Source organism: Lampris incognitus, chromosome 14 (genome assembly GCF_029633865.1).
Source record: "Lampris incognitus isolate fLamInc1 chromosome 14, fLamInc1.hap2, whole genome shotgun sequence".
Lineage (NCBI taxonomy): Eukaryota > Metazoa > Chordata > Actinopteri > Lampriformes > Lampridae > Lampris > Lampris incognitus.
The window spans coordinates 21,395,406-21,422,523 of NC_079224.1; the positions used below are offsets into that span (position 1 = coordinate 21,395,406).

Here is a 27,118-nt window from a genome sequence, read left to right on the forward strand (position 1 = left end):
TTCTGTTATGCGCTGCAGAATGTGGTCAGTCCGTCAGCAGTGCTTTGGTCAAATAAAATCTATTTTTTTCCCCCTCTTTCCCCAACTAAAACCACAATCCCTTTTGGAGTCAGTTGTCTGCATGGGTAATGGAAAAGGAGCATTTCCCGCTAATTCCTTTTCCATCCTTGTCAGGACCACAGCGGAGGAGAAGGCAGTTCCTTGGGTGACTCTACGTTTGCATAATGGATTTTCTATGAATATCTCCCCGTATAGTTTGCTTGAAAGGTATACTCGTTTGGACATTCCCCGGTCAGTAGTGATGACTGACAGTGTTCAGGAGGACACTTTTTTCATTCGCTGTGGGGAAAAGTGTTTCCTTTGACCTAAGCTGACACTGAGAACCGCAACTCCTCACATGCCCGTCAACACACACACACACACACACACACACACACACACACACACACTGTATATAAACACAGAAAACGAGGGCTACTGAAATGAGAGAGAAGGAGAGATGAAACGCCAAAAGCCAGTGAGAGCAAAAGGGTGAGAGACTCTCTCTAATCTCTCCATCACATGCTGGGTGGTGAGGGGCGGTATTGGATTAGGCAGTTGTTAGCGATCGTCCTATGCCCTCGTGGATAGCATATCCCAGACTGGCAGTGGTGTCCAGGCGGGGAATGCTGGCAGTGGGGTTGAAAGGGAATCCAGAAAGAATGGGACCCCATGGATGGCACCCCACCCTCCACCCTCTGCCCTCCGCTCCCCTCCCCATTTATTTGATTATGAAGGACAGACAGAGACCACATAACACAGGATAGGGTTACTTTCTGTGTGTGTGTGTGTGTGTGCGTGTGTGTGTGTTGCAGTGGGGGTGAGAGGGCTGGGTCACGGAGAGTGACGCGGATGTGTGCCGTATTTCGTGGTAAGGGATGATTATGGAAAACTGGACAGCGAATGGATGAAATGCTGTTAAGTGACTCTTTTGTTTCCTAAAACTCTATACACACCTGGCTACCGGGGGAGCTTATTTTGAAATCTCACTCGCCACCACCACCTCCACCAGCACCCGGGTGTGGAGTGAGCAGCTGTCCCCACCATAACGAGCGACTGCTTAAGCCTCCAAACTCCAATTGGCCGAGCTCTCTATAGCAGTGGGTGTGTCCATTTTGGTTGGGCTCCTACTCACCGGTCTCATTGGACAGGAGGTGGTGGTGGGGGGGGGGCACGTGTCCATAAACCCCTCCCAGCTCCCTGCTCTTTTACACACAACAACCCAGTTTATGTTATGGCAGGATTCAGCATTGGCATCTACCGAACAGCACTGACATGCCATTCTCCCTGAACCCCCCCACCCCCACCCCCACCACCAGTTACACACACACAAACAAGACCACTGCCATAGGACACACACAGACACGCAGGGCTGAGCTGAGCTGAGGCTGGACTGTTGTGGGATCCCACAGTCAGACACTCACATCCATGAGACGTGGTGGAGGAAACATCTGAGCAGGCACTGCGAGGTAAGCACAGGATTTGAATTACTTATTCCTCTCATGTCACTCCCCGAGTACCGCTTCACTGTTGAAATTAAATGTAAAATCAAAGCCCAGATGGTAAATGTTGACCTCGAACGTCTCGAGTCTGGCTCCTCTAAATGATCAGAGGAGCTTTTATCTCCAAAGCTAAACGGCAACATGTTCTGAGCAGCCCCGGGACCCATGCCGGATAATTGTCAGGCTCTCAGAAGGAGAAAAAAAAAGCTTTACTTAAGATTAATTTTCAGGTTATATTTACAAATCATTAAATCTATAATTAACTTCACACAAACCAACACAAACACACACGCGTGTGCGCATGTGTGCACACACACACACACACACACACACACACACACACACACACACACACACACACACACACACACACACACACACACGCACACACACACACACACACACACACACACACACACAGGCAAGCAGCACACTTTCTATTTTAATCATGCTATGTTAAAATACCATGCCGCTCTTCCTTGCGTGAAGCCCCTGGCAGCTGTTTCATCCTATGTGCCTTGGCGGCACGTACCACGCACACAGGCTGCGATGCCACAGAGCAGCAACGACCCTGTTGCTACTGGAAGAGGACCAGGACGACTCAAATGGTCCAAATTCCCTGGACAAAGAACACACAAACACAGAGAACAGAAAGAACACACTTCAGGTCCTCGGGGATTTCAAAGATGTTTGGAAGGGGGGAGAGAGAGAGGTGAGAGAGATAGAGAGAGAGAGAGGAGAAAAATCTTAAGAGTTTGAAAGAGAACAGAAGAGAGGGATTGGGTTTGGGGGAGAGGGAGTTCTGGGTCCAAACGGTTGGCTTTGGTTCCTAAATCAACTCTGAATAGAAGACAAGGCTTAGAATTATGTGCTGGAAAAACCACAGCTCTGTGCAGCCAACAGCGGAGGAGAGGAATAACTTTTCTGGGAACTGAGGAGAGCTACGCAGACATGTGGATATATACATACTGTACAAACACACAGGGAAAGATAGAAAGGAGAGAGAGAGAGAGAGAGAGAGAGCGATAGAGTGAGAGTAAGTAACAGAGAGAGTGGAGACAGCTTTTACACATAGTTTTCACATCCCAGAGCTATGTCTCATGTTCAGGTCATGACTTGAGGAAGTTACTGGTTTCTAGTTTTAGAAGTTAAGCATTCACACATTGTGTCCTTTAACCGTTTCTCTTTATAAACATAAATGTGCCACAGTTTTGTTCCTGCATCCCCGGCCTTAGAAAAAATGTTTTTTTAGGAGGTGGCCAACCCATCCCTGTCATAGGTTCATATTCAATTTGAGGTTTTGGTGAAGAATGCAGTGGCCGGGGCTGTTGTGATCATGAGGCTCACGCTGATGCGGGGGGGAGAGGAAGGCCATGTGAGGAGGGATGCATTTCATCCAGGAGAACTAGGTTGGAGACAAGAAGACACGAAAGCCTCAGATGATTGGGAATGGTCGCTGGAATGCTGGAAAACACCAACATTTCCTCACCGTAAGGCCCCGAAATAGAGCAAGAGTTTTAGCCGGATAAAAAGGGAAATACTGATGCTGCAAACGCCAGCAAAAATTTTAATTCAGTGAGACTTGGGATCAAGATCTGTACAGGCGCAGCAGGACTGTACAGTAGCTCAGGGGCCTGGTTGGGGTAAAGTGAATATTTTGTGTTTCATTTCTTCGGTTTCCTGTGAGGTGGCACGGCTGAGCTAAGTAGCGACAATTAAAACCTGTGCCATGAAAATGTAGAGCGACTGAAGCCAGCGTTTGCAGAGAGATAGTACTATGTTGTTTATAGTATAGTGACTTATATAACTTATATAACTTTATATGCTATACACTATATACACTAGTAACTATATATAGTATAGTTTATAGTATAGTGATAGTATTATATTGATGGTGGCACGAACCCACGTTTGCAGCGGCCTCACCCAGTACCGGTGTGGGAAGATGGCGGTGCGAACTTAGGTTTGCGGCAGCCTCACCCAGTACCGTCCATGCAGTGTCTTTGTCCATGTCTGCGTCTAAGTTTGTCTTCGTTTGATGGATGGGAGAGCCAGCGTTGGATCGGCTGGGAGAGCTTGGTCTGCTATGTCCTGTGGGCCAAGGGACCACGGCCCTGCCCTGAGCGGCGCCCAAAGAGCAAACACCGAGGGCAGTCTGACAGGACGCGGAAGCGGGGCAGGCTAAGCTAACCGCTAGCTCATGCAGACCGGCAGTTCCCACAGTCATACTTGCTGGCGTTCGCTCTCTTGGACAGTTAATTATTATTATTATTATTTTACCATGTTGGATATGTGTTCTTGTAGTTTGGATATGTGTTTTTGTCTTTGTGTTGCACTGCTATGGGCTGGGGAAAACAATATTTCATTTCATTTCATGTACGCAAGTGCATGAAATGAAACGACAAATAAATGTTCCTGACCCCTGATCGTTTCTGCTGTAGTAGTATGGGCTGGCAGAGAGGCACTTAGCCTTTGTGTTTAGGACCACGAGAGAAAGGTATGGTGTGGTATACTGTATGGTTTGGATGTCAGTGTCAGTTTGTGCATCTTTGGTACACATTACAAACTGTCTGAAATGTACGGAGATGCTGCAGAGTTGTTTTTGAAAATTCTTCACGAGTTCATCATCAGCATCTCCAAAATATCAGGGTCTGCAAAAGTGTTATAAGCTGGTCAACCGAGGGACAAGTTAACCACTGACCTTTAAAGAGCCATCGTTCGATTTAATTTTGTCAGCCCTCATTTTATAAAAAAAACAAGCATCCCTTTTCCTCTCCAGTGGGAGATGTCTCATTTTCATGTACAAGTTTTTAAATGGGATTCTAGCACAAAGCACATGATAGGTGATATCCGTTTGTTACCCCCTCTGTTGAAGCCAAGCTGGGGAAGTAGAGAGCAAGATGGAGATGGATTGAGACGTTCAGAGCAACAGCTGCTGTACTGCTCAGCACTGACTGACGTGTTGTTTGTAATGTCTGCACAGCATGCCCTCACCGCTGTAAAGGACACACACACATGCGAGCACATGCACACAAACACACACACATGTACAAAAGCGCACACATTCGTGCACTCTTAGAGAGGAAAAAAGACATGAAAATGACTCTAGAAGCTATGGTTGCAGCCAACTTTGGTCTCTGGATAATCTTTTACTGTTGAAAGTAAAGACTTTCATAAATGTCCATGTTTCTTCCAAACTGTAGGCCAGAATAAGTAAGATCAACCAGTGAAAGACCCCTTTCAACTCTATAAAGACCTGCTGGCATCACAACTCACTGTATCAGCTGCAGTGTGTGTCAGCGAGTATCAGGATTCCCAAAAAACACCTCAGTGGTATAATGATGCTTGTTCTCCGCTGAGACGCAGGACAAAGATAAGCTTTGTGCTAATATGTAGAATGAAATCAGTCCCGGGATCGTTGGTCTAAGCCAAAGCATGAACGCCGGGGGAGCGAATTTCAAAGTTCTTGCACGGGTCGTAACCTGAGTTCAGATATCAAGATTATGGGTGCAGATGGGTGGCGTATACCATTTCAGGGCTGTGAAAGGGACTATATTTAATATTTTGCCCTTCTTGTCTGTTTTGGTTTGTAGTTGTTATTCACATTGCTGAATGGTAAGCATCAAGCACTGGGGTAGAAATTACACATAGCCCCTATAAGATAATTAAGTTGTCACTGTATATGTGATTGACATGTAATTATAAATTATACTCATATTGTTATTCTTTGAATTTTGGAGCGCTAGTGGTGCTATTCTATGGGGATGTGATAAATGGCCCCACATTTGGTACTTAAAACTACCATTCAAACAGTATTCAATTACATTCAACCCAAGGCTCACCTAAGGCTGCTGCAAACTGCATATTCACCCTGCTTGTTTGTATGTGCTTGCATATAATAATAGCATGTGTATCTATATGCATCAGTGTTTACATGCATGTGTGTTCTCGCTGTTATGTATGCAAAGCGTGTGAACTGCATCTGAAATACTATATGTACGAAAGCCTGTTGCTGTTTATTGCCAGCCACCAGAGAGAGTGTGAATGATGGAGGTCTTAGTCCCTGCAGGACTGTTTAGTGGTGTTTGCCTGTTTACTGCATAGCTGACATTGTTTGAGGCTGTGGCTCAGTGGCTGCGGTGCCTGAAGAGGACAGCAAACTGCCACAAGGGTCTGGTGGTCAGGAGAGAGGGGAGAGAGATAGAACCGGAGAAGGGGGGAGGTGGGGATGAGGGAAACTGAGAGAGAAAGCGAGACTTGATCCGAGGAGAATGTGTGCACACATTAAAAACCACATTTATCTACATACAAACATAATCTCAGTGATAATTCACAGGGAGGAAAGGATATGCACGAGAGGATTTAGCATTGAGAAAGAGGAAAGAATTAGAGGAGGCACGCCACGCACTGCACAAGTCAAATTCATGCACCAGTTTAAGTGATTACAGAGGTGAAAAATGCTGAAACAGTGAAACAGGGGCGAGACTAACTAAGAAGAATGAATAGACGGACAGAGAGAGATTTTACATACAGCAGTGGGAGACAGGGATAGTAGGATGGGAGGAAAGCAGAGAAGTGAGTCAGAACAATGACAGTCTGTATTTATGTCTGTAGGAGTGTATTTTGTTCCACTGGCCATGGCTGCTGGGCTCAAGAGTCCTCAGTCTAGTTATTTTCAGATCTCATCCTGGATGGCAGGGCTGTAATCAAGAGAACATCAGGCCTGCCACTGTTGTAGGCAAGCACTCTGTGAATGGATTAAAATACACCGAGAAGACCGGGTGTGAGTTAGAGAGGAAAGCTTCATGCATCCTGCTGTTATAGAAGGAGAGAGATGACAGTGAGTGTGTGCTTGAATGCGCGGTTTGTTTGCATGAATATGTTTTCTGATTGCACTGTGTCTTGTCCGAAGGAAAATTAAATATTCTGAATGGAATGGTTAGGGCTGCCAAGTTCATGGTGATCGTCATAATGTTTTGACCATCTGGTTATAAATCTGAGATTGAGATCCCCTTCTGAGAATACCAGGAAACTTGAGTTAATATCAATGTCAATTACATATGTTCTGCTATAAAACAAAGATTATGTTTATAAGGCTTATTACAGAAATAACTACATTACAGACAATTTACCCTCTATTTGTGTACATCATTTACACTGTGCAAAAAACAATGCAAACACAGTTTTTCATATGTTGTTGGCTCAACTCAATATTATGTTTGTTTGTTTTTTTTTTTTTTTTTTTACTGTTTTTTGGCAGATACCACGAATACAAGCAGATTATGTGACAACAAATTGTCCGTGAGAAAGGAACATAATGGAAGGACAAAATGGTAAAAACCTCAGACATCACAAAAAAGTCTGCACAACACTGTGCTGTACCTTAATTGCTACAGATATTAAAATGCTGTTTTCTATTTACAGGAAACATCCCACCTCTTAAGTCAACAGAGAAAGGAGTTAAAGGGAAGCTGCCATACTCAGTTGAAACACCTTATGGCTTCCGCTTGGACTTGGACTTCCTCAAGTATGTAGAGGACATAGAGAAAGGCAACACCATCAAAAGAGTGCCCATCCAACGCCGGAGCAAGGGACCTCGGGCCAGCACTCTTCCCAGACACCTCAACCTCTCTGGAAGTGGCTACCGCCCCAGCCCCTGGGGATCCACTGGCGCTTTAGGCCCCAGGTCACGACTTTCAGATGCGCAACATGGATATGCCCCCTGGGTACATGACCACAGGTCTCCAATGTCACCCACAGGGTTCCAATCCCTGGCAGAAATGGAGGCCAGGATCAAGGCCTTCGATGAACAACCCCTTGGGGAGCATATAAGGCCCAATCTCCTGCGCGCCTCCAGCCTGCCACTCACTGTGTTACTTAGGCAGGGCTCAGAGTCCACCGAGGACCCGGGCAGCCTTCGCAGCTCCAGGGATCACCTGGGAGGAAGAGATGCCTCCTGCGAAGATGTATTCCACTCCTCAGAGTGTTCCTTGGATGTCCCACACAACCAGGATTTCTCGGGGCTGTTGAGACGCCTGACAGAAGCCCTGGAACGTGTGGGTGAGCTAGAAATGGAGGTGAGGTTCATCCCAGAGCTCAGGGCTCAGATCTGCATCCTTCAAGAAGAAAAAGAGAGGCTCCGTCTAGGCTTGAACTCATCCACTCAACCCATTTCTATGAATGGAGCCTCAGACATCAAAAGACAGAACCATGAAGGTTATGTCAAGTTTCCCCCAAACCAAAAAATGAACCGGCAGGCTTCTCACCCAGCATGCGAGTGGAGGACCAGTACAGATCTGGATGAGCTGCTGACAGTAACGTCTCTACAGGCGAAAGTGGCGGTTCTGGAGCAGAAGCTGCATGAGGAGGGCCTGGAGCTCCAGAAAGCCTTGGGGCTGCTGAAAGAGCAGCAGGAAGAGAGCAGAAAGAAAGATGGCAGGATTGAGCACCTAACCAGTAACCCCGGGGTGTGGGTCCTTGCAGAGAGGGTGGTGGTAGACCAAGATGGAGGGGAAGAGATGATGGTGAGCTCTAATGGATGTGGACTGCATAACTCACCGAATTATATTTCTTCTTCAAGTAGTTTGAATGCATCCGTTAGTGCAAATACTGTTTCTGCGAATGGACAACTATGTGAGCAAAAAGACTCCATGGGCTGTTCTGCATTGGCATCTATCAGAGAAAGTCCATCACCGATGGAGGTTGAGGAGACTTTAACTGAGGACATGAGCCCAGAGGTGGCAGCCCACCACATAAGAAGGATCAAGAGGCTCCTGGAGGAGCAGTGGGAGTGTTTGTGTGGAGGAAGGGAGCCAGCAGTGGAGGACAGACCCCTGGAGCACCCAAACCCTAAAGTAAATGCCCTACAGAAAGAGATGATGAGACTGGTACACATTCTTTCTTCCTATTATCCCCAGAATGGACACAGTGATGGAGGAGGCAGTCAACATGGAGGTATAGTAGTATACAGGACATCTTTAGAGTCAGACTCATAGTGATGATTACTTGTACCCCTTCAGTACTATAAAACATGGATTAGAGCATTTCTCAGAAAGTCAGTGAATGGTTTGTGAAAATGGCGCCAGAAAGTTGGTCAGCTTCTACTCTTACCTATTCTATTCAGGAAATGCCAAAGTCACAGCTATGTTACTAGAATGATAGGAGAGATAAGACATTCTCTAAGAAATAAAATACAGCAGGCTGGTTACCACAGAAAAAAATCCCGTAACCATTACAGCTGTGACAACAATGAAGGAATAAGAAGAATAAGAGCAATGTGGACACCTGGGTGTCTTTAAAATACCTAACTCATTTGAATTTCAACGCAGAAACAGTATATGTCCTCAGAGTGTTGCTGCGGTCGATGCAGTCACGCAACTGAAGTATTCTCGAAATGAAGGGAAGTTTTTCTTGGCATTCTTTGAATGGCGAGGCTTAAATCCACTGCAAAGAACAAAAACACTTTGTAAGATTTACAGAAAAAGAGATTGCATCTTCCTAAGGACAACTTGATTTTTCAGTTTGAGACCCACAATTTACTAATCCCTGTAACTGGATGCTTGTTGCTAATTGTGGGTTTTTGTAGGTTTGATATATTAAAGAGACTGTCATTTTAATTGATGACAGAAGACTTTCCCATATCGAAAGTGGTTTCTGTATTGGAATGTCCTGACTCGGGCCTTTAAATAGACCAAACGGAGAGCCAGTAGTTTCCTTCACCATCTGCATACCACAAAAATTTCAACAATTTTGACAAAATTACGAGAGAAAGCGGTTCCCCGAAGTATTTTCCAGATCAGCTGTTGAGGCAACAAACTCCCACTTCTCGCATAATGAAAACTTCAGAAACACGTTGCTGTTTCCTTTCTCTGTGTGATTTTTGATCGGTACTCCACAATCATATAGCTTGTGATAACTGATGCAAGGGAATTCCTTCATTGCAAAGGAAACACAAACCATGTTGCAAGACATTTATGACAGCTGTGCTTCCTTGTTCACCACTTGGTTGGGTTCTGTGCCACAATCGAAAACGACGTGTCAATTACTTACTTACTAAAGACACCCCAGAAACAATAATAACATTTAAGATGTGGCTTACCATAATTTATCTTTTTGTCAGGATTATGCAATTCAGCATAAAAGTAAGATCAGGCAGTGAAAGGCCCTTTTCAACTTTATAACGACCTGCTGGCATTACAATTCACAGCATCAGCTGCTGAGTGTGGTTCACTTTAAGCCAGTACCTCACCCACATACCAGGGGACTGTTTTTTTAATATAAAGGAGCTTGGTACCATTTTTGTCATGATGCTCTCATGAAGGCTTTTATGCCATCACATGTAGTCCTTGTAAACTGTTTTTGGAGGGGTGTCTGGGTAGTGTAGTAGTCTCTTTCATTGCCTCCCAACACGAGGCTTACTGGTTCGAATCCCCGTGTTACCTCCAACCATAGGCCGCGGAACGCATTTCGAATGGGTAGGGCCAAGAATGACGTGACGCCCCCCCCCCAAGCCACACTCGTAACGCATAACTTTATTTATTATTGCCGTTTTTATTTGTCCTGATTATAGCCTACACTTGAGTCACAATCAAATAGTATAATCAGTATGATTAGCAAGCATAAATAATTTGACACGTCAAGTCCAGTTGCATAGGATTAAAAAATGTCAACGCTCACCACCCCGTCTTAAACGTTCCCAAAGAAGTTCCTCCGTCTCTCGGTGTGCTGGATGACGTCACTGGCAATGGCGAGACCATCCACACTGGCCAAAGCATCCCTGTGTGTCCGGCTGCACATCAAGTCATTGAGTCTCCTTTGAGTCATTGTTGACCTTAGATAAGTCTTCATACGACGAAGGGTTGAGAAAGACCTCTCGGCGCTGGCAGTTGACACGGGAATTGTATAAACCAATTTCAGCAGCCTGTGTACATCTGGCAGTAGGCTCATAACGTTGAGGGTAGCGGCGGCAGAGGGGCTAGTTGGAGCAGCGACAGTTAGACATTCTACTTCTGGTTCCTCACAGGGCTCATTGTGGGCTGGAGGGACGGTGGTTGTCTCAGCTACCTTGGTTAACTTTGACCCGAAGAAATCAGTTATTTTTCGACGCTTCATCATTCATTTTAACGTTATTATTGGTTAAAGTTTAGCGAACACACTAGCAGTTGGTCTACTTACATTGAGCGCTGCTATTTTGTTCTGTGAAATTCACGTCCGTGTGACTCTAAGCTCACGTGACACAAATAACCAATCAATCATTGGGAAACAGATTTGTTGCTTGTGATAGGCTACGTACTGTACGTAGGCTTACAGCTAGTGGAAATTAGCCCGGGAAGCGCGCAAAAGTGCAATACATTAAGAATGTAACGTATTTGCGATTTGAATTTTTACACATGTTTATGTTTGATGCACGCCAAAGTAGGTATGGCCACGGCCCTACTGGCCATACCGGTTCCGCGGCCTATGGCGTCCCTACAGACACAATTGGCTGTGTCTGCGGGTGGGAAGCCGGATGTGCGTATGTGTCCCGGTTGTTGCAATAGCGCCTCCTCTGGTCGGTCAGGGCACCTGTTCGGGGAGGGGGCTGGGGGAAATAGTGTGATCCTCCCACGCGCTATGTCCCCCTGGTGAAACTCCTCCTTGTCAGGTGAAAAGAAGCGGCTGGCGACTCCACAAGTATCGGAGGAGATGTGGTGGTCTGCAGCCCTCCCCGGATCGGCAGAGGGGGTGGAGCAGCGACTGGGACAGCTCGGAAGAGTGGGGTAATTGGAGAGGTACAATTGGGGAGAAAAAAAGGGGGGGGGGCAAAAAACAAAACTGTTTTTGGAGTGCCGCTATCTCTACTGAGAAGATCCAACCATACTAAGTACATCACTCCATACCTACTTAATGTGACTAAACAGTTGTTTTTCCCAAATCATCATTCTCCTTGTGTTTTTATCCTCTTCTCCATAGCCCCTAAATCCATTATGAAGAGAGACGGTGGTGCCCGGGCGTCAAAAAACCTGCATTTTGCTGGTGTTAATGAAGGGTTAGTAAATCAGACTCCCCAACTGGATGCAGCACCCTTTACGCTCATGATTTATGATCACTTGTTGATCCATTGCTTGGGCTAACCATGAATGCTAATTTGCCGCCCTCGATGCTAGGGCTGTTGCATTGTATGGTTATGAGAAAGAAATGAGCTTCACAATTAAAGAATGTATGATTACACACACCAGTCCCTCAAAAGTCTTTGGTTTTATGGGAGCAGTGCTGTATCTCACTTTGAAATGTGTAATTCCCACGCCTCGGGATAATTCAGCAAACTTTTCCTGCTCTTTCCCAGAGCCAGAGGCAAGAGAGAACAGTTTGTAAAGGACCATAATAATTGCCATACATTGCTATAGAAAACGCTAAAATGATTATGAAAATATGGAAAAGGTGTTTTCAAGTCTTTCAGGATGGCTTTCTGGGACCCGGTGTTCGTTTTCTTGTAGAATTTATGTTGATATTTAGGTAAAAATCAGATGAACATCCTGGTGGCTTTTGCACTCATTGCAATGAACACATCCGAAGTTGGGGTGGCACGGTAGTGCAGTGGTTAGCATGGTTGCCTCACAGCAAGAAGGTCCTGGGTTTGAGCCTCGGGGTAGTCCAACCTTGGGGGTGGTCCTGTGTGTGTTTCCTCCGGGTGCTCCGGTTTCCTCCTACAGTCCAAAGACATGCAGGTCAGGTGAATTGGGCATACTAAATTGTCCCTAGTTGTGAATGTGTGTGTGTGTGTCGGCTCTGTGATGGACCAGCGGCCTGTACAGGGTGTTTTCCCACCTGCTGCCCAATGGCTGCTGGGACAGACTCCAGCATCCCGTGACCCCGGTTGGGATAAGTGGCTTGGATAATGAATGAATGGATGGACATCCAAGTTGCGATGATTTGACAACAAATTTTGATGCATTTCCATAGACCATAAGAGGAGAGAATCATCCTTATCTTACAGATGTCTTGATTCTTAAAAAAAAAAGAAGAAGAAAAAACCAGCTCATGAACTTTGCATACCTAACTGAATCTGACTGGCACCGCAGATTCCTGAACATTGTCTTGGTAAGGAGGACAATGTTCACTGTTGATTTAGGTTTAATGGGAGGAAGATGTAATCTTTTTGTGGGACACTGACAAGGTACAAATTGAGTGGTATTTCATTTTAACTTTCCTTCAGTACATAAAACTCAATTTTCCATCCTCACCACCAAGTGGAGTGCAGATGTCAGCTACATTTTTCAACTTCTGTTTTTCAACTTCTGTCACAGGATTAACAGAAATTATGTGGAACAAATTACGTCTTTTTCTATACCAGTTGGCTTGTAGAATAGACAAATGTTAAAGCCTCAGTCAAATGTTGCCATAATTTGGCTTGTGGACGGTTTCAATTTCCTGCCCCCTTTTTCCTTTCGCCAATCTGTCAAGATGTGGAACAGCAGTGAGCGAAGAGCTCGTCAGCCTGACCTCTGTGAGCCAAAACATGCGAGGCCATCCGGAGCAGGAGGGACACGTGCTCCCTGGGCAGATGGCTGCCAAAGTTGGTGCAGAACCGGAGAAGATGGAGAGAGACGGACAAACAAGCCAATGCCAAAACGCAACTTTGGGTGGAGTAGGATCCCTGTGGACAGATGGAGGTGTAGCGTCTGCGGCAGCTGAGATTACAGAGAAAGTGGCAAAGACGGAGCCAGCTACCCCAGGGGAGCAGATGGAGAGCGACTCTGGCTCAGTAGCAACCACCAGAGGCAGGTGAGGAAACTGAAAGCAAAACCTTATGAATATTTATTTCAGTGCCAGGAAATATGTTTTTCTGTTTTGTTTTGCTTTTTTTATTTTATTTTATTTATTTTTTATCCCAGGTGGAATAAATTGCAGAGAAACTATTTTTTTTATCTTGGGAAAACAACCTCAGTGCAGTTAAAAGACGATTTCTATGTCACTCTGTTTTCTCTGTCTCTCTCTCACACACACACACACACACACTTACAGGGATACTGTGACGGGGGAATTTATGGCCGCCTGCCAATTCCTTAAAGACCACATGGACAACATGGAGAACCCAAATGATGACATGGTACAAAACCTCTCCAGCCAAAATGATGCCATATGGCATCATATTTTTCAAGACCCAGTTTCCACCCTTCATCATTGTAGCTGGTCACATGGCAGCATTTCTTATACCCAAAAGCCACAATTGGTTTTGAGTATTAGCCAATAGCTGAGGGGTTGCATTCAAACAGAATACATTAAGAAAAATTTCACAGACACACTGGTCAGGAGGGAAACACAACCCTGACTTCAAGTAGTTTTGTCAATAAGATATCAGCAACTTAAATGTTACAGCATGGTAAAAGTTAATTGCTAGTGGCAGGCTTTTTATAGTACAACTTGATCAGTAAAGCTATATTCAATTATCAAAGAAATTATACTGATATCTATCGTATTTGAACTGCCGAGATGCATGACATGATTTATGAGCGGGCAAGCGGGGGGACAAACCCAGGGCCCTGAGGCCAACAAGGGCCCAAAAAAAGATAAGAGTTCTGCGTTTGCACAGGCATAAATACTTGGTGGAAAAAGTGAGCCAGACTGAAGCATTACACAGACTACTGATAGAGCCACTGTGGCAGTCTCTGAAGCTATGGTCCTAACTATTGCAGGGATCCAAAATACACTCTCTAATGATGAAGGGCCCCGGCCCACAGCCTCTCTTCGTCAGAACAAAGCTCACTGTGTTGAACTCTTAATGGAGTTTGGATCTCCCAGCCTACACACAAAATCCCAATGTCACTGTAAAGAGCCAATCAAACCATTATAGCCTAATTATGCCACATGGCATTATTTTTTAGTAAAAGATTAAAATATTGTCCCTTTGTCTAGATTTTCGTTGTTTGTTTATCATTTTTAGCCTTTTCGAAGTATGTGTGGCCAAGGAAATCATTCTTAGAAGTGCCAGAAATCATTTTGTCTTGAAAGAGCTAGCATGCTGATCCTGCACATTTAAAGGCTCTTGTGACCAAACCCTAATTTCTGAAGACGATGGGGAGTATATTTCTAAACCTGATTACAGCGTCCTTTCTAATGCGTGCTATCTTTGCGTTGTAGAGGAGAAAGTTGATGGTGCTGTTTCAGCATTGGTTCGGTGTGGCAGCCGAAGAGAAGGCAGCGGCTGGCACGGTGGGTCTGTACCTGAGGGAGGTGAAGAGGACCACTCCCTCCCTGCTAGCCTTCTTGGTAAACCTGGCGGACGACAATGGCAACACAGCGCTGCATTACAGTGTGTCCCATTGTAACTACAGCATCGTCAGCTTACTACTGGACACAGGTATATCCTCCTACAGCAAAAGCCCACAGGAAGCATGAAAACCCTTATAGAGAATCAAATTACCAGTAGAAAACCCAGAACAGCACAGAATAGCACCAGAAGCTATAAAATACAACAAGATACATTTGCAATTACTCATTTGCCAGACGCTTCTATCCAAACCAACTTAGAATAGAGTCAGTGGCCTACCAACACGGGGATTGGCGGATCGAATCCCTGTGTTACCTCCGGCTTGGTCGGGCGTCCCTACAGACACAATTGGCCGTATCTGCGCATGGGAAGCCGGATGTGGGTGTGTGTCCTGGTCGTTGCACTAGCGCTTCCTCAGGTCGGTCGGGACATCTGTTCGGGGGGGGGGACTTGGGGGGGGGGTAGCGTGATCCTCCCACGTGCTATGTCCCCCTGGTAAAACTCCTCACTGTCAGGTGAAAAGAAGCGGCTGGTGACTCCATATGTATCGGAGGAGGAATGTGGTAGTCTGCAGCCGTACCCGGATCAGCAGAGGGGATGGAGCAGCAACCAGGACGCTTGGAAGAGTGGGGTAATTGGCCAAATACAACTGGGGAGAAAAAAGGGGGGAACCCCCACACCAAATAAATAAATAAATAAATAAAATAAAATAAAATAAAAGAATAGAGTCAGCGATTAACAGATAAAAAATAGAATGTTACCAACTGGCGTCACAGAGCTACACAGTAACATATCAGAGCCCAGCAGGGTGTGTCAGATCAAGTGCATTTAGTGTTCGGTTGCACCTTAGAGCACCAAAAGGAGAATAGGAAAAATCAAAAGAACCAAATAGATCAATATTGCCACAAAGCAGTAACACAGACAAATTATGCATTGACCATACAATTGCAAGTGGAAGAGCAACAGAACCGGTTTTTGGCCTCTCAGCCATGAGTTCACTGACAGGGTCATCCCTGACTGATGGACTATGTGTGTGATTATGTGTGCAGCAGGATCAAATATTTGGGTTCGAGGGGTTGTTCAATTGCGCTTTGGGACAAGTGGTCAGTCAACCAACGATCCCTCTCACAAAGTAATGCATTAATTCACCACCAAGTCAATGAAAACTTTATCTTACCAGCTGTGTAAACAAGGATACTAAACATACAGAGGAAAAAAACCAAGCTTCTCAGTATGTGAATACATAATATCAGTTCTGCCCCTGCTCCATATCCACAGGCGTAAGTGAAGTGGACCTCCAGAATAAGGCCGGTTACACAGCAGTGATGCTGGCCTCTCTGACAGCTCCAGATGGCCCTGGCGGCATGGAGGTGGTGCGCAGGCTCATGGAAGTGGGAGATGTTAACATTCGCTCCACCCAGGTAGTACATCCACCACCTGACATATTGCATTTACATTCACCCATTTGGCAGACACTTATCCAAAGCTACTTACAAGAGAGTCAGCAATCAGAAGATAAATTAAGGTTTTACCATCATCACTGAGCACTTATCTTATCATAGCCGAGAGTGCAAGCCAAGTCGAGTGCATTTAGTGCAAGTCTACCTCGGTCATAAGGAGGGAGAGAATAGGAGAATCAAAATACAAAGATTTGCATTGGCACATATCAGTAAGAAAGGCATATCATTACCATCCATCCATCCATTTTCCAAGCCACTTATCCTAATTAGGGTCATAGGATGCTGGAGCCTATCCCAGCAGTCACTGGGTGGAAGTCGGGGAAACACCCTGGACAGGTCACCAATCCATCTCAGGGCAGACACATTAACACCTAGGGACAATTTAGTAAGTCCGATTCATCTGACCTACATGTCTTTGGACTGTGGGAGGAAACTGGAGCACCGGGAGGAAACCCACGCAGACACGGGGAGAACATGCAAACTCCACATTATCACCACAAGAGCATAAAATGTCAAGTGTAATGAGAAGAGGGCATAATGGTGTTTAAATAAGTAAGGATGCAATAGTAAAAGCCAGTTCATATTAATTGCGAAGTGCCACAAGAGACCATTTAAGGATGGTTGACCTTAAAGAGGAAAGCTTTTGGGTTTCCTTGGAGGAAGGAAGAAGTTAATCAGCTCCGATAGAGACCGGGAGTTTGTTCCACCATTTTGGAGTTAGGTGAGAGAAGAGTATGGACTTGTCACATTGTTAGCACATTGCATTAGGACATGGATTAATACATAAGCCTGTTGTCTGAGTTGGTCTCGAGTGTGAATGCTCCCCCTGCATTACAGCAGCAGGAGTTTTACATCACACCCAGTGTATTGGTAAATGGCCTAATGTTCTGACCTAAAACAAGGTGGATACTTACTGGTTGGACCAATACCCAGCCGGGTAGTTTGTATTTCAGCCGTGAGCTGGTGACTGAAGTGGTTGTTTAACAGGGCGGTGTGGCTCAGGAGATAGAGCGAGTTGTGTAGTAATTGTAAGGTCGCTGGTTCGGTCCCCGGCTCCTCCAGAGAGCGAGTCGAAGTGTCCTTGAGAAAGACACCGAACCCTTAACTGCTCCTGATGAGCAGGCTGGCGTCTTGCATGGTGGCCCCCGCCATCAGCGTACGAATGTGTGGGTGAATGTGAGGCATACACTGTGAAGCACTTTGAGTGGTCGGTAGACTAGAAAAGCATTACATAAATGCAGCCCATATACCATTTGTGTAACATCTTCAATGCACACAATCAAGTGCTCTTCAGAAATGCACCAACCCCCTAACTGTGCTCTGATCTCTCTTAGAAGATATATCTTTGTTAGGGATAGTATTTGCATATATATGTAGGAGGAAGAGACTGATAACCTTGCATCAAGTATAGTAGGAGTTTCCTTATCAAATGTCAGCAGCATGCAACGTTTCCTATTCAATCTTTCTATCCTAGTCTTCTTCTCTCCCTATGTCCCGTTCCGTTTCAGTCAGGACAACTCAAGTAATAGGATAAGGATAATTTATTGCATTAAAATAGAGATATAACCTTTCATTTTTTTTTTTGATGAGAGGACCTGCTTGTAAGTACAGACTGTACCAAGAATGCACTGAATCAAAGGAAAACAGGTAGCAACCATTTCCTGTGCAGTACATCGAGGCAGATCACACCAGATAACAGGCAGAACAGAAGTGGGTGAGCAGCAGCCAAGTGAGCGTGACAGCGGCAACACAAGCTGGTTTCCATCCATTAAATAACCCCACCTTTTGGCAGGTGGTTACAGTTGGTGGATGGTGAACATGGAGCTGTTGCTGACTCGGTCAGCAGACAGCAAAGAGTTTCATGACTGAACGTGTTCCCTCCCCTTTCCTCTCTAGACGGGCCAGACGGCTCTGCAGCTGGCAGTGAGACACGGACGTGTGGTGATGGTTCGCCTGCTGCTGAGCTGCGGGGCCGATGCCGACATCCAGGACTTCCAGGGAACTACGGCCCTTATGTTTGCCTGTGAGAGGGGCCACACGCACATCGCACGGCTAATGCTGGAGAGGTGCCACTGCAACCTTGCCCTTACTAACAAGGTGAAGCTCAGAGAGATATAGGTTGGTTGGACAAGGTGCCAAGGCAGGCATTACGAACTCATGTGTGTCCACATGCACACACATATATACCGTAGATTGAACGATATTAATCCCATATAGCCTCTTTTTGGCTTGCAATGGTTACAAATGCAATGATTCCTACGGGCAATCCATGACAAAGGTGAACTGTGACACCAAATAGTGATTTTCATTTTCCATTCTGATGCCATTGTAGAGAGCGTTGAAGACGAGAAATATTATTTTGCCTGAGAAGAGCATGTTCCATGTTTCTATATTAAAAATATTGTTCTTTCCCATCCCGTAATTCATCTTAACACCCCTTGAAATTATCTCATGAGTCTTCCAGGGCTTCTGACCCCCCTGGGTGGAGAACGAGTGCAATGTAGATCAGTCACAAAAACTTACTTGGTGGGGATAAATCTGACCTTTGTGAGTGCCGATTGGCTTTTAAAGAATTCACCCTCGAGTGGAAGCAAAGAACAGCGACTGAAAGACCAACTGACGACATGACTCCAAAGTCCATGGCTACTGTAACATCCTGTTGCTGTTCTGCATGTTAGAAAAATGAAACTACTTTTCTTCATAAAGAATTAACATTTGTGCTCTAAAAGAAGTTTACAGCAAGCCAAAATTCTCCACCTCAATCTTCCACCTTAGTGTGGAGATTTGACAGCATGAAAGTGGTAGGACCGACCTCTCCAGGGTAAATTAATCCAGCCAACACAGACAAATCTGCCTTAGGCTGGGTTGAGCTAATCTATCTCACAGCATAGGAGGGAAGGAAAGAGATGGTGCAAATCAAGTCACCTCACAAAGGAGAGAAAAAGGTGTCCTCGAAAGCAACTCTCCTCCCTCAGCTCTACATCACTATTAACTTTGACACAAACCTGCCTTAATTGGTCATAGAAAGTTGAATCAGTTCATCTCCAGATGAACTGATTCAACTTTGTGATTTTCTTACCTGGATTATTGAATATGCCTAAAGACACTGCCTTCATTGGGTTTCAAAAATCAATCTTTAACTTGCTGCTTTACTCAGAATTGCCATGCAAATGCATTGTGATCTGTTTCAATACTCACCGCAGCACTTTGTACGGTGGTGCACCCCTACATGAAAAACTGCAAGTAACTTTTTCCCACTGAGCCTGTATCAATGATGTGTCTGAATCTACAAAATGTGTTATTTGAAGTAAGGCGGCTTGGAAACCTATTTCTTAAAACCCAAAAAATGACATTTTGCTCTGTTTTTTGCTTTTCCATGTCTTTCCTCCAGCGAGGCCAGACTGCCCTCTCTGTGGCCATGCAAGGCTCCCACACCGATACCGCCGCTCTGCTGCAGGCTCATGCTAAAGCCAGAGCACTTTAAGACTGGACTCCGAGCACTTCTCCTCCCTGAACACCGTCTTCATGCACGTTTCAGACATTATGGTGCCCGGCATATCATGACCAATATGATCTGCTGCCATCTTGTTTGCATCTGAGTAAATTTGGAAACACAATATTTGGGCACTTCATGATATTCACATTGACACTAGCTGTGCTCAGAGGTAGCATACAATTATGCTGACTTTTAATGAACTTTGTGTGATGCAAGATGGTGTTTGTACTTCAGCTTAACGGATGAATTTAAATGATGCTTAGCTGAACCAGTTTACATTATTGGCCTTTCAGTGCTGAATAAGCCATGTGGCAGAGCTTTGCAGTGCCTTATGTGTGCATGGTAATGAGACACATGTTTTAACCTATCCAGTTATATGAGATCCAAGAAGCAGCTTAGCTCAACAAACTATGTGATGGAAAAATTATGTAACAGCACCTCAGTTGTATTGGTTACATCAGTTTATATTTATAATGAAACAGTGTTACAAATATCTGTGCAGGTGATACATTTCCACCATCCTTAGCACATGTCCATTATAGAGGAAATCTGCATATTATAAAATAGCATTCAACTGTACCCAACAGAACACTTTTTTTAAAAAAAGGAAATACCTTGCATAATATGTGGAGCACAAAACCAAGGCAAGCACCAGATGTGTACAAAAATAAACACTCAGCTTAACCAGCTGCTGTCACCAAACTGCTGTGTTAATGTCTCTCATTAGCAAATTCAATAGTGATGCATTAAACGCCTGTTTCTGATATTATGAAAGAAATGTACGGTAAACCATGTGTTGTTTTACATAAGCAGCGTTGTCAGTTGCTATACAGGCACTGGAAGGCTCAGCTTTCAATTGGTAGTCAAAATGTGCTAGCTGAATGTTGTTGCAATAATAAAACCAACCAGGAGATGGCAGAGTCTCTGCATCCCACTCGACACAGGCAGCCAAATCACAGCGTCTGAAAACAACAATGAGTGTTTAAATCTGGAATTCTTGGATGAATGTAGCCAAGGGATTAGATCTAATCCCTTTCTGAAGTGTGACAGGCAATTAAAGACTTGACACCCACTGCTTTATATTTATGCCACAGCAGAAGGACGCTCCAATTTAATGATATTCACCTGCAATTCACCTGTTAAGAGAAAATACACTTAGAAAAAAACCCAAAAACAAACCCATCCATTATAATAGACAACATGAGTGGCTCTTTTTGCACCTATCCTCCTTGTTAACTGTATGGGTGCAATCTTGAATTCTGATGAAGTGTGGAATATAAAAACAAAACAGGATTTAACTGATGGAGAGGATTGATTCCACCCCCCTCCTCCCGCTTTTTTATTTTCTCCCATGCAAAACCTCATTTCCCCCCGAGGATTTCCCTGCCTGCTTGACTGGCAGACAGGCCCCCTATCTTTAGATTAATCTAAGCCATACAACAGCACAAAAACACTGTGCAATTTGGTACATTGGTGGGTAGACCACTTAATGTGATAAGCATATTGGTTGTGTTGGGATGGGTCGTTCCATATATATAAAACGGTCTGCTGGAATACGGCGACTGCCTCTTCACCATCATGAAAAGCCAGCTGTGTAGGTGTGAATGTAGCACAACCCCCCCCACCCAAGCAAGCCTTCATGCTGCTCTGACTAAAGGTGTCCATCTGGGCCTTCGTCTGGCTACGAACATCTGTGGCACAGTTATCTTCTGCTGCAAGCTCAGTGCTACTAATGAAATACCTACTGCATACCATCATAATGGGCAACGCTAGAAGACGAAGGCTGAATGTCAGCTGATGTTCTGTGCTTCTATAGATTAATAACGATAATAGGTGAGGTTTATGCGGAGTCTTTTTGTCCGCTGATGAATCACTTCAATCATCAGAGGACGCATCAATGCCATCGCTGTGAGTTAAATAACATCAAGCTCTTAAATATCTTCTCCCTGAGCAGCTGGTTGCCTGCCTGTGTGTGTCATATTTGATGGTACGATGTCATGATGTAAGGAAAAACACTGGCAGGAAATTTCAAATCAGTTTTTATACATCAATATATACATGCATATGTGTGTGTATGTATGTATATATACAGTGGTGTGAAAAAGTGTTTACCCCCTTCCTGATTTCTTATTTTTTTGCATGTTTGTCACACTTAAATGTTTCAGATCATCAAACAAATTTAAATGTTAGACAAAGATAACAGAAGTAAACACAAAATGCAGTTTCTTCATGAAGGTTTTTATTATTAAGGGAAAAGAAAAATCCAAACCTACATGGCCCTGTGTGAAAAAGTGATTGCCCCCCCCCCTGTTAAAACATAAATTAAGTGCGGTTTATCACATCTTTGGAAAGCTGAGTTCAATTTCTCTAGCCATACCCAGGCCTGATTACTGCCAAACCTCTTCTCAATCAAGAAATCACTTAAATAGGACCGGCCTGACAAAGTGAAGTAGACCAAAAGATCCTCAAAAGCTATACATCATGCTGCGATCCAAAGACATTCAGGAACAAATGAGAAACAAAGTAATTGAAATCTATCAGTCTGGAAAAGGTTATAAAGCCATTTCTAAAGCTTTGGGACTCCAGCGAACCACAGTAAGAGCCATTATCCACAAATGGCGAAAACATGGAACAGTGGTGAACCTTCCCAGGAGTGGCCGGCCGACCAATTTACCCCAAGAGCGCAGCAACGACTCATCCAAGAGGTCACAAAAGACCCCACAACAACATCCAAAGAACTGCAGGCCTCACTTGCCTTAGTTAAGGTCAGTGTTCATGACTCCACCATAAGAAAGAGACTGGGCAAAAATGGCCTGCATGGCAGAGTTCCAAGACGAAAACCACTGCTGAGCAAAAAGAACATAAAGGCTCATCTCAGTTTTGATGATCCCGAGACCTTTGGGAAAATACTCTGTGGACTGATGAGACAAAAGTTGAACTTTTTGGAAGGTGTGTGTCCCATTACATCTGGCGTAAAAGTAACACAACATTTCAGAAAAGGAACATCATACCAACAGTAAAATATGGTGGTGGTAGTGTGATGGTCTGGGGCTGTTTTGCTGCTTCAGGACCTGGAAGACTTGCTGTGGTAAATGGAACCATGAATTCTGCTGTCTACCAAAAAATCCCGAAGGAGAATGTCCGGCCATCTGTTCGTGACCTCAAGCTGAAGCACACTTGGGTTCTGCAGCAGGACAAAACACACCAGCAAGTCCACCTCTGAATGGCTTAAGAAAAACAAAATTAAGACTTTGGAGTGGCCTAGTCAAAGTCCTGACCTGAATCCGATTGAGATGCTGTGGCATGACCTTAAAAAGGCGGTTCATGCTCGAAAACCCTCCAATGTGGCTGAATTACAACAATTCTGCAAAGATGAGTGGGCCAAAATTCCTCCACAGCGCTGTAAAAGACTCATTGCCAGTTATCACAAACACTTGATTGCAGTTGTTGCTGCTAAGGGTGGCCCAACCAGTTATTAGGTTTAGGGGGCAATCACTTTTTCACAGAGGACCATGTAGCTTTGGATTTTTTTCCCCTTAATAATAAAAACCTTCATTTAAAAACTGCATTTTGTGTTTACTTGGGTTATCTTTGTCTAATATTTAAATTTGTTTGATGATCTGAAACATTTAAGTGTGACAAACATGCAAAAAAATAAGAAATCAGGAAGGGGGCAAACACTTTTTCACACCACTGTATGTATGCGTGTATATATATATATATATATATATATATATATATATATATACACACACATACACACACATGTACATATACACATGTATAAATATATATTATATATGTGTGTATATGTATGTATATATACACATATATATGTACATATATACATGTGTACATATACACACATACGCATACATACACACACACACACACACACACACACATATATATATAAACCCTTCATTACAGAAAATCAAAAAGTTTGGCATTGATATGGAGGATTTTTGCACGTACAGTACTGTAGTTAGCAGATAAGACGCCCAGTCCTCATGACAAAATATCATAGAAAAAGGGAGAAAATAAAGAAAAAGGCACAAACAAACAAATCATCTCATAAACACCGAGGGGTGAAAAGCTTTGCAAAGATGTGGGCCATATTTGCGGAGGAACATAGTGTTTCACATTGGGTTGAGATAGAAATAAGGGCTGTGTAGAACGGGGATGCTGCACTGAACGACGCACGACAAGAAAACAACACAAACCACTTTGGTGGATCATTTATATGTCTTACAATCAGGGAATGCAGTGCTCTGTTTTATACAAATAAATTAATATAACTGTCAACACTTTTGAGTTATCTAAAATCTTATGTACATATTTTCCTTCATAGAATTGTACAATACATTATCAAAAAACCTTTTGCAATATGAAAACGTATTTACAACTCAATGATTCAAAAAGCGCCTTCGAATCGTCTCCAGTGTCACACGCTCTCGTGCACTCGCTCGCCACGACAGACAGGGGTATACTCAAATACAAGCACGTGGGCACGCGCTCACACACACACGCACACACACGCGCACACACACACACACACACACACACACACACACACACACACACACACACACACACAGGAACCATAAACCTACTCCACGGGACACACCAGCATGGTACAGAAGGCATTCCAGGAGGGCTGTGCAACAAAGAGCATACAAATGGTTCATATATGGCTGTAGAATGAACAGAAGTATTCACATGCACGATTATCAACCCACATGTAGACCCACGCAGATGCACTTAAATGTTTGTACACACACACACACACACACACACACACACACACACACACACACACACACACACACACACTGACTCAGTTAGTATCCACCTGCCCACTGCAAATCCCATTTCATCCTATCTGCAGAAACGATAGCTGGAATGTGGAAAATTATTGATCTCTTAATTTTTTTTTCTTGTCTTGATGTGGAGCAACAGTGTTAATGAGAGGACAAAAGCTGCATTAACAGAGGGGAGGAGTGTCTACTAAGAGGAGGGAATAGACTGCCCTAAATGTTATTACATAACCCATTCTACAATCTGCTCTCAGTCTCCTGCCACTGCAGTACATCACTCTGCAGGCCTCTGGTAGTACTCAGACACCTGCCGGGCCCTCCGACATGGCACTGTCCAAAACCGTCTGCTCACAGACATCCGCCGCCTCTAGAGGGGTGTACTGTATGTAGCAGGCCATGAAATCCTGCTTTGCTTTGCGCATGTGTGTAGGTGTGTGTGTGTGTGTGTTTGTGTGTATCTCACCTGGAATGAGGGGCTGCATTGTCAGTGGGTAAACACTTATGCATGCTGTCTGTGTTTTCTCAGGGCAAGTGTGTATTGTCTGTATGCTCCTCTTGAAAAAAGTGTGAATTTACTACAATGGCAGCCAACAGCTTTTTAATGCATGTGTACAGTGCATGCATTTGTGCGTGCGTGCATGTGTGTGTGTGTGTGTGTGTGTGTGTGTGTGTGTGTGTGTGTGTGTGTGTGTGTGTGTGTGTGTGTGTGTGTGTGTGAAACCATGCAAGGGCTTAATGCAGACACTGAAATAAAATACTTGAAAGGTGTTTGTTTTTTTCTTGGCAGCTTATGGCCTTTCACTTACAGCAACAGCCAAGGCAAGTGACGGAGGATGATGATTCACCTCACTAAAACCAACGGTCTCCTGCTATTCGCAAACAGCTACACATCTAAAAAAACTTACGGCCTCTCATAGAAAATGTAAATCCTACTGAGGATGTTAATATTCTCCTTTTCCAGAGAGCCGAAGCACTAATCATCTCACATCCTCTCTGCTTTTGGAAAAAAAAAATCTGTAAAAATTGTGTAGGTCTCCATTTGGCAACCCTCCACCGTTCTACTACCACTGTGGGCTGTGTGTGTGTGTGTGTGTGTGTGTGTGTGTGTGTGTGTGTGTGTGTGTGCATACACTTGTATTGTGGGGGTGTGGCGTGTGTGGGGGGGTAATAAAACAAAATCTCTCGTATCAGCTGCTTAAATACACTCTAAGATATCGTACGATGCACTGTTGGAGGCTTACCTCAAAGAAAACCAGAGTACACAAACGCACACACACAAACTGTGGGTGGCATCTTCTCTTGAAATTTCTCATTTCAATCTGAAATGGAAAAAAACTGTGTTGAAGAATAAAGTCCATTATCTACACGGTAATGTCCAAAAACCCATTTTGGTGCACAAACAACACCTTCAGTGAGGAGGTGTATAACCGACTGGCTCTTACTTAAAATCTGTACAGATTGTCCCATCCAAAAAAAAAAAGAGAAAAAGGTGCTGCCCTAGTTTCAGGCCTCCTCCCCCTTCCTGGTTAATGCTCCCGGAGCTGCAGGGTCCACCAGGAATAACTCTGTGTCAAAATTAAAACATCAAGGACAAAAAAGAAACTCTTGACTCGCCCTGTCACAAAACATTAGAGGCGGAGGACACACACCTCACACTCAGCCATGGCTGCAAAACGGGGATTAAAAAAAAAAAAAAAAAAAAAAAAAGCGGAGCTGCTTTGACGTTTGTATTCCAGCTGAAATCAATATTGGAAATGCATTAAAACTTAGCTGCTGATTTACAGTTAAGGAGAGAACATCCAGCACAGACACAGCGTGATCTTATTTTGTGAAGGGTCAGTAATCATATTACTGACTGCCGTATATGAAACTTGGCACTGATTATGGATGTAAGTGTCTGGATCTAACATATGATGATAGGTTGTTTTATTCCTTCAGCAAACTAAGTCAGAGCCCCCCCCCCCTCTTGACTATGCCGTGTGCGTGCATGCATGCCTGAGTCGCCATTTTCCCTCAGTAGCCTCCTGTCTGTCTATCTGTGTCGGGTCATTTGGCGGCGGACAGCATGGGCTGCTCTGTGTACCAGTGAGTCCCAGGTTCCGGCATGCTGCCGCCCAGAGGCAGTGCAATGAACTGTGGGCAGGTGCCTCCTCCACCACCCACAACTCCCACGCCGACACTAGGCGGGTAGGGGTGATGGTGAATGTGATGTCCCATGCCGTCGGTCCGCCCGATGTGGATCTCGTCCTCCTCGCCCTCGCCTGTGGTCTTCCGGTAGACGGGGTTGTCGAAGTTCATGCTCTTGGTGGAGTCGCGACGCCAGTTGCGCCACACCAGGTAGACTCCGGCGCAGAGCAGGCCAAACACCACTGTGGCAACAATAGGAACTGCATGCGTTTAACACACAGCGGCAGGGACACGGGGAAAGGAGCAGGGTGGGAGCGTTAACAAGGCAGTACGATTCCATATGGGATGAATATGAGAGGCAAAGGGTGGAGCAGAACAGGCATGCGGAGGACGGGGGGGCGGGTATCAATGAACTGAGTAATAGGTTG

General features: G+C 44.6%; 2 protein-coding genes across 2 annotated transcripts in view; one reads left to right on the forward strand and one right to left on the reverse strand.

The window, feature by feature from the left end:
- Positions 1-1,409: 1,409 nt before the first annotated feature.
- Positions 1,410-20,442, forward strand: LOC130124170 (KN motif and ankyrin repeat domain-containing protein 4-like). The gene is made up of 10 exons (XM_056293618.1): positions 1,410-1,508; positions 6,802-6,874; positions 6,966-8,495; positions 11,493-11,568; positions 12,984-13,304; positions 13,545-13,629; positions 14,661-14,880; positions 16,069-16,211; positions 18,147-18,347; positions 19,642-20,442. Exons 2-10 carry the CDS (start codon positions 6,859-6,861, stop codon positions 19,732-19,734), a joined length of 2,685 nt encoding a protein of 894 aa, XP_056149593.1. The 5' UTR covers positions 1,410-1,508; positions 6,802-6,858; the 3' UTR covers positions 19,735-20,442.
- A 6,167-nt stretch (positions 20,443-26,609) lies between these two features.
- Positions 26,610-27,118, reverse strand: part of LOC130123413 (low-density lipoprotein receptor-related protein 8-like) — a 156,117-nt gene continuing 155,608 nt past the window's right edge. The window contains exon 18 of the mRNA XM_056292565.1: positions 26,610-26,950. Within this exon, the coding sequence (XP_056148540.1) occupies positions 26,610-26,950 (341 nt within the window). The remainder of the gene's footprint in view (positions 26,951-27,118) is intronic.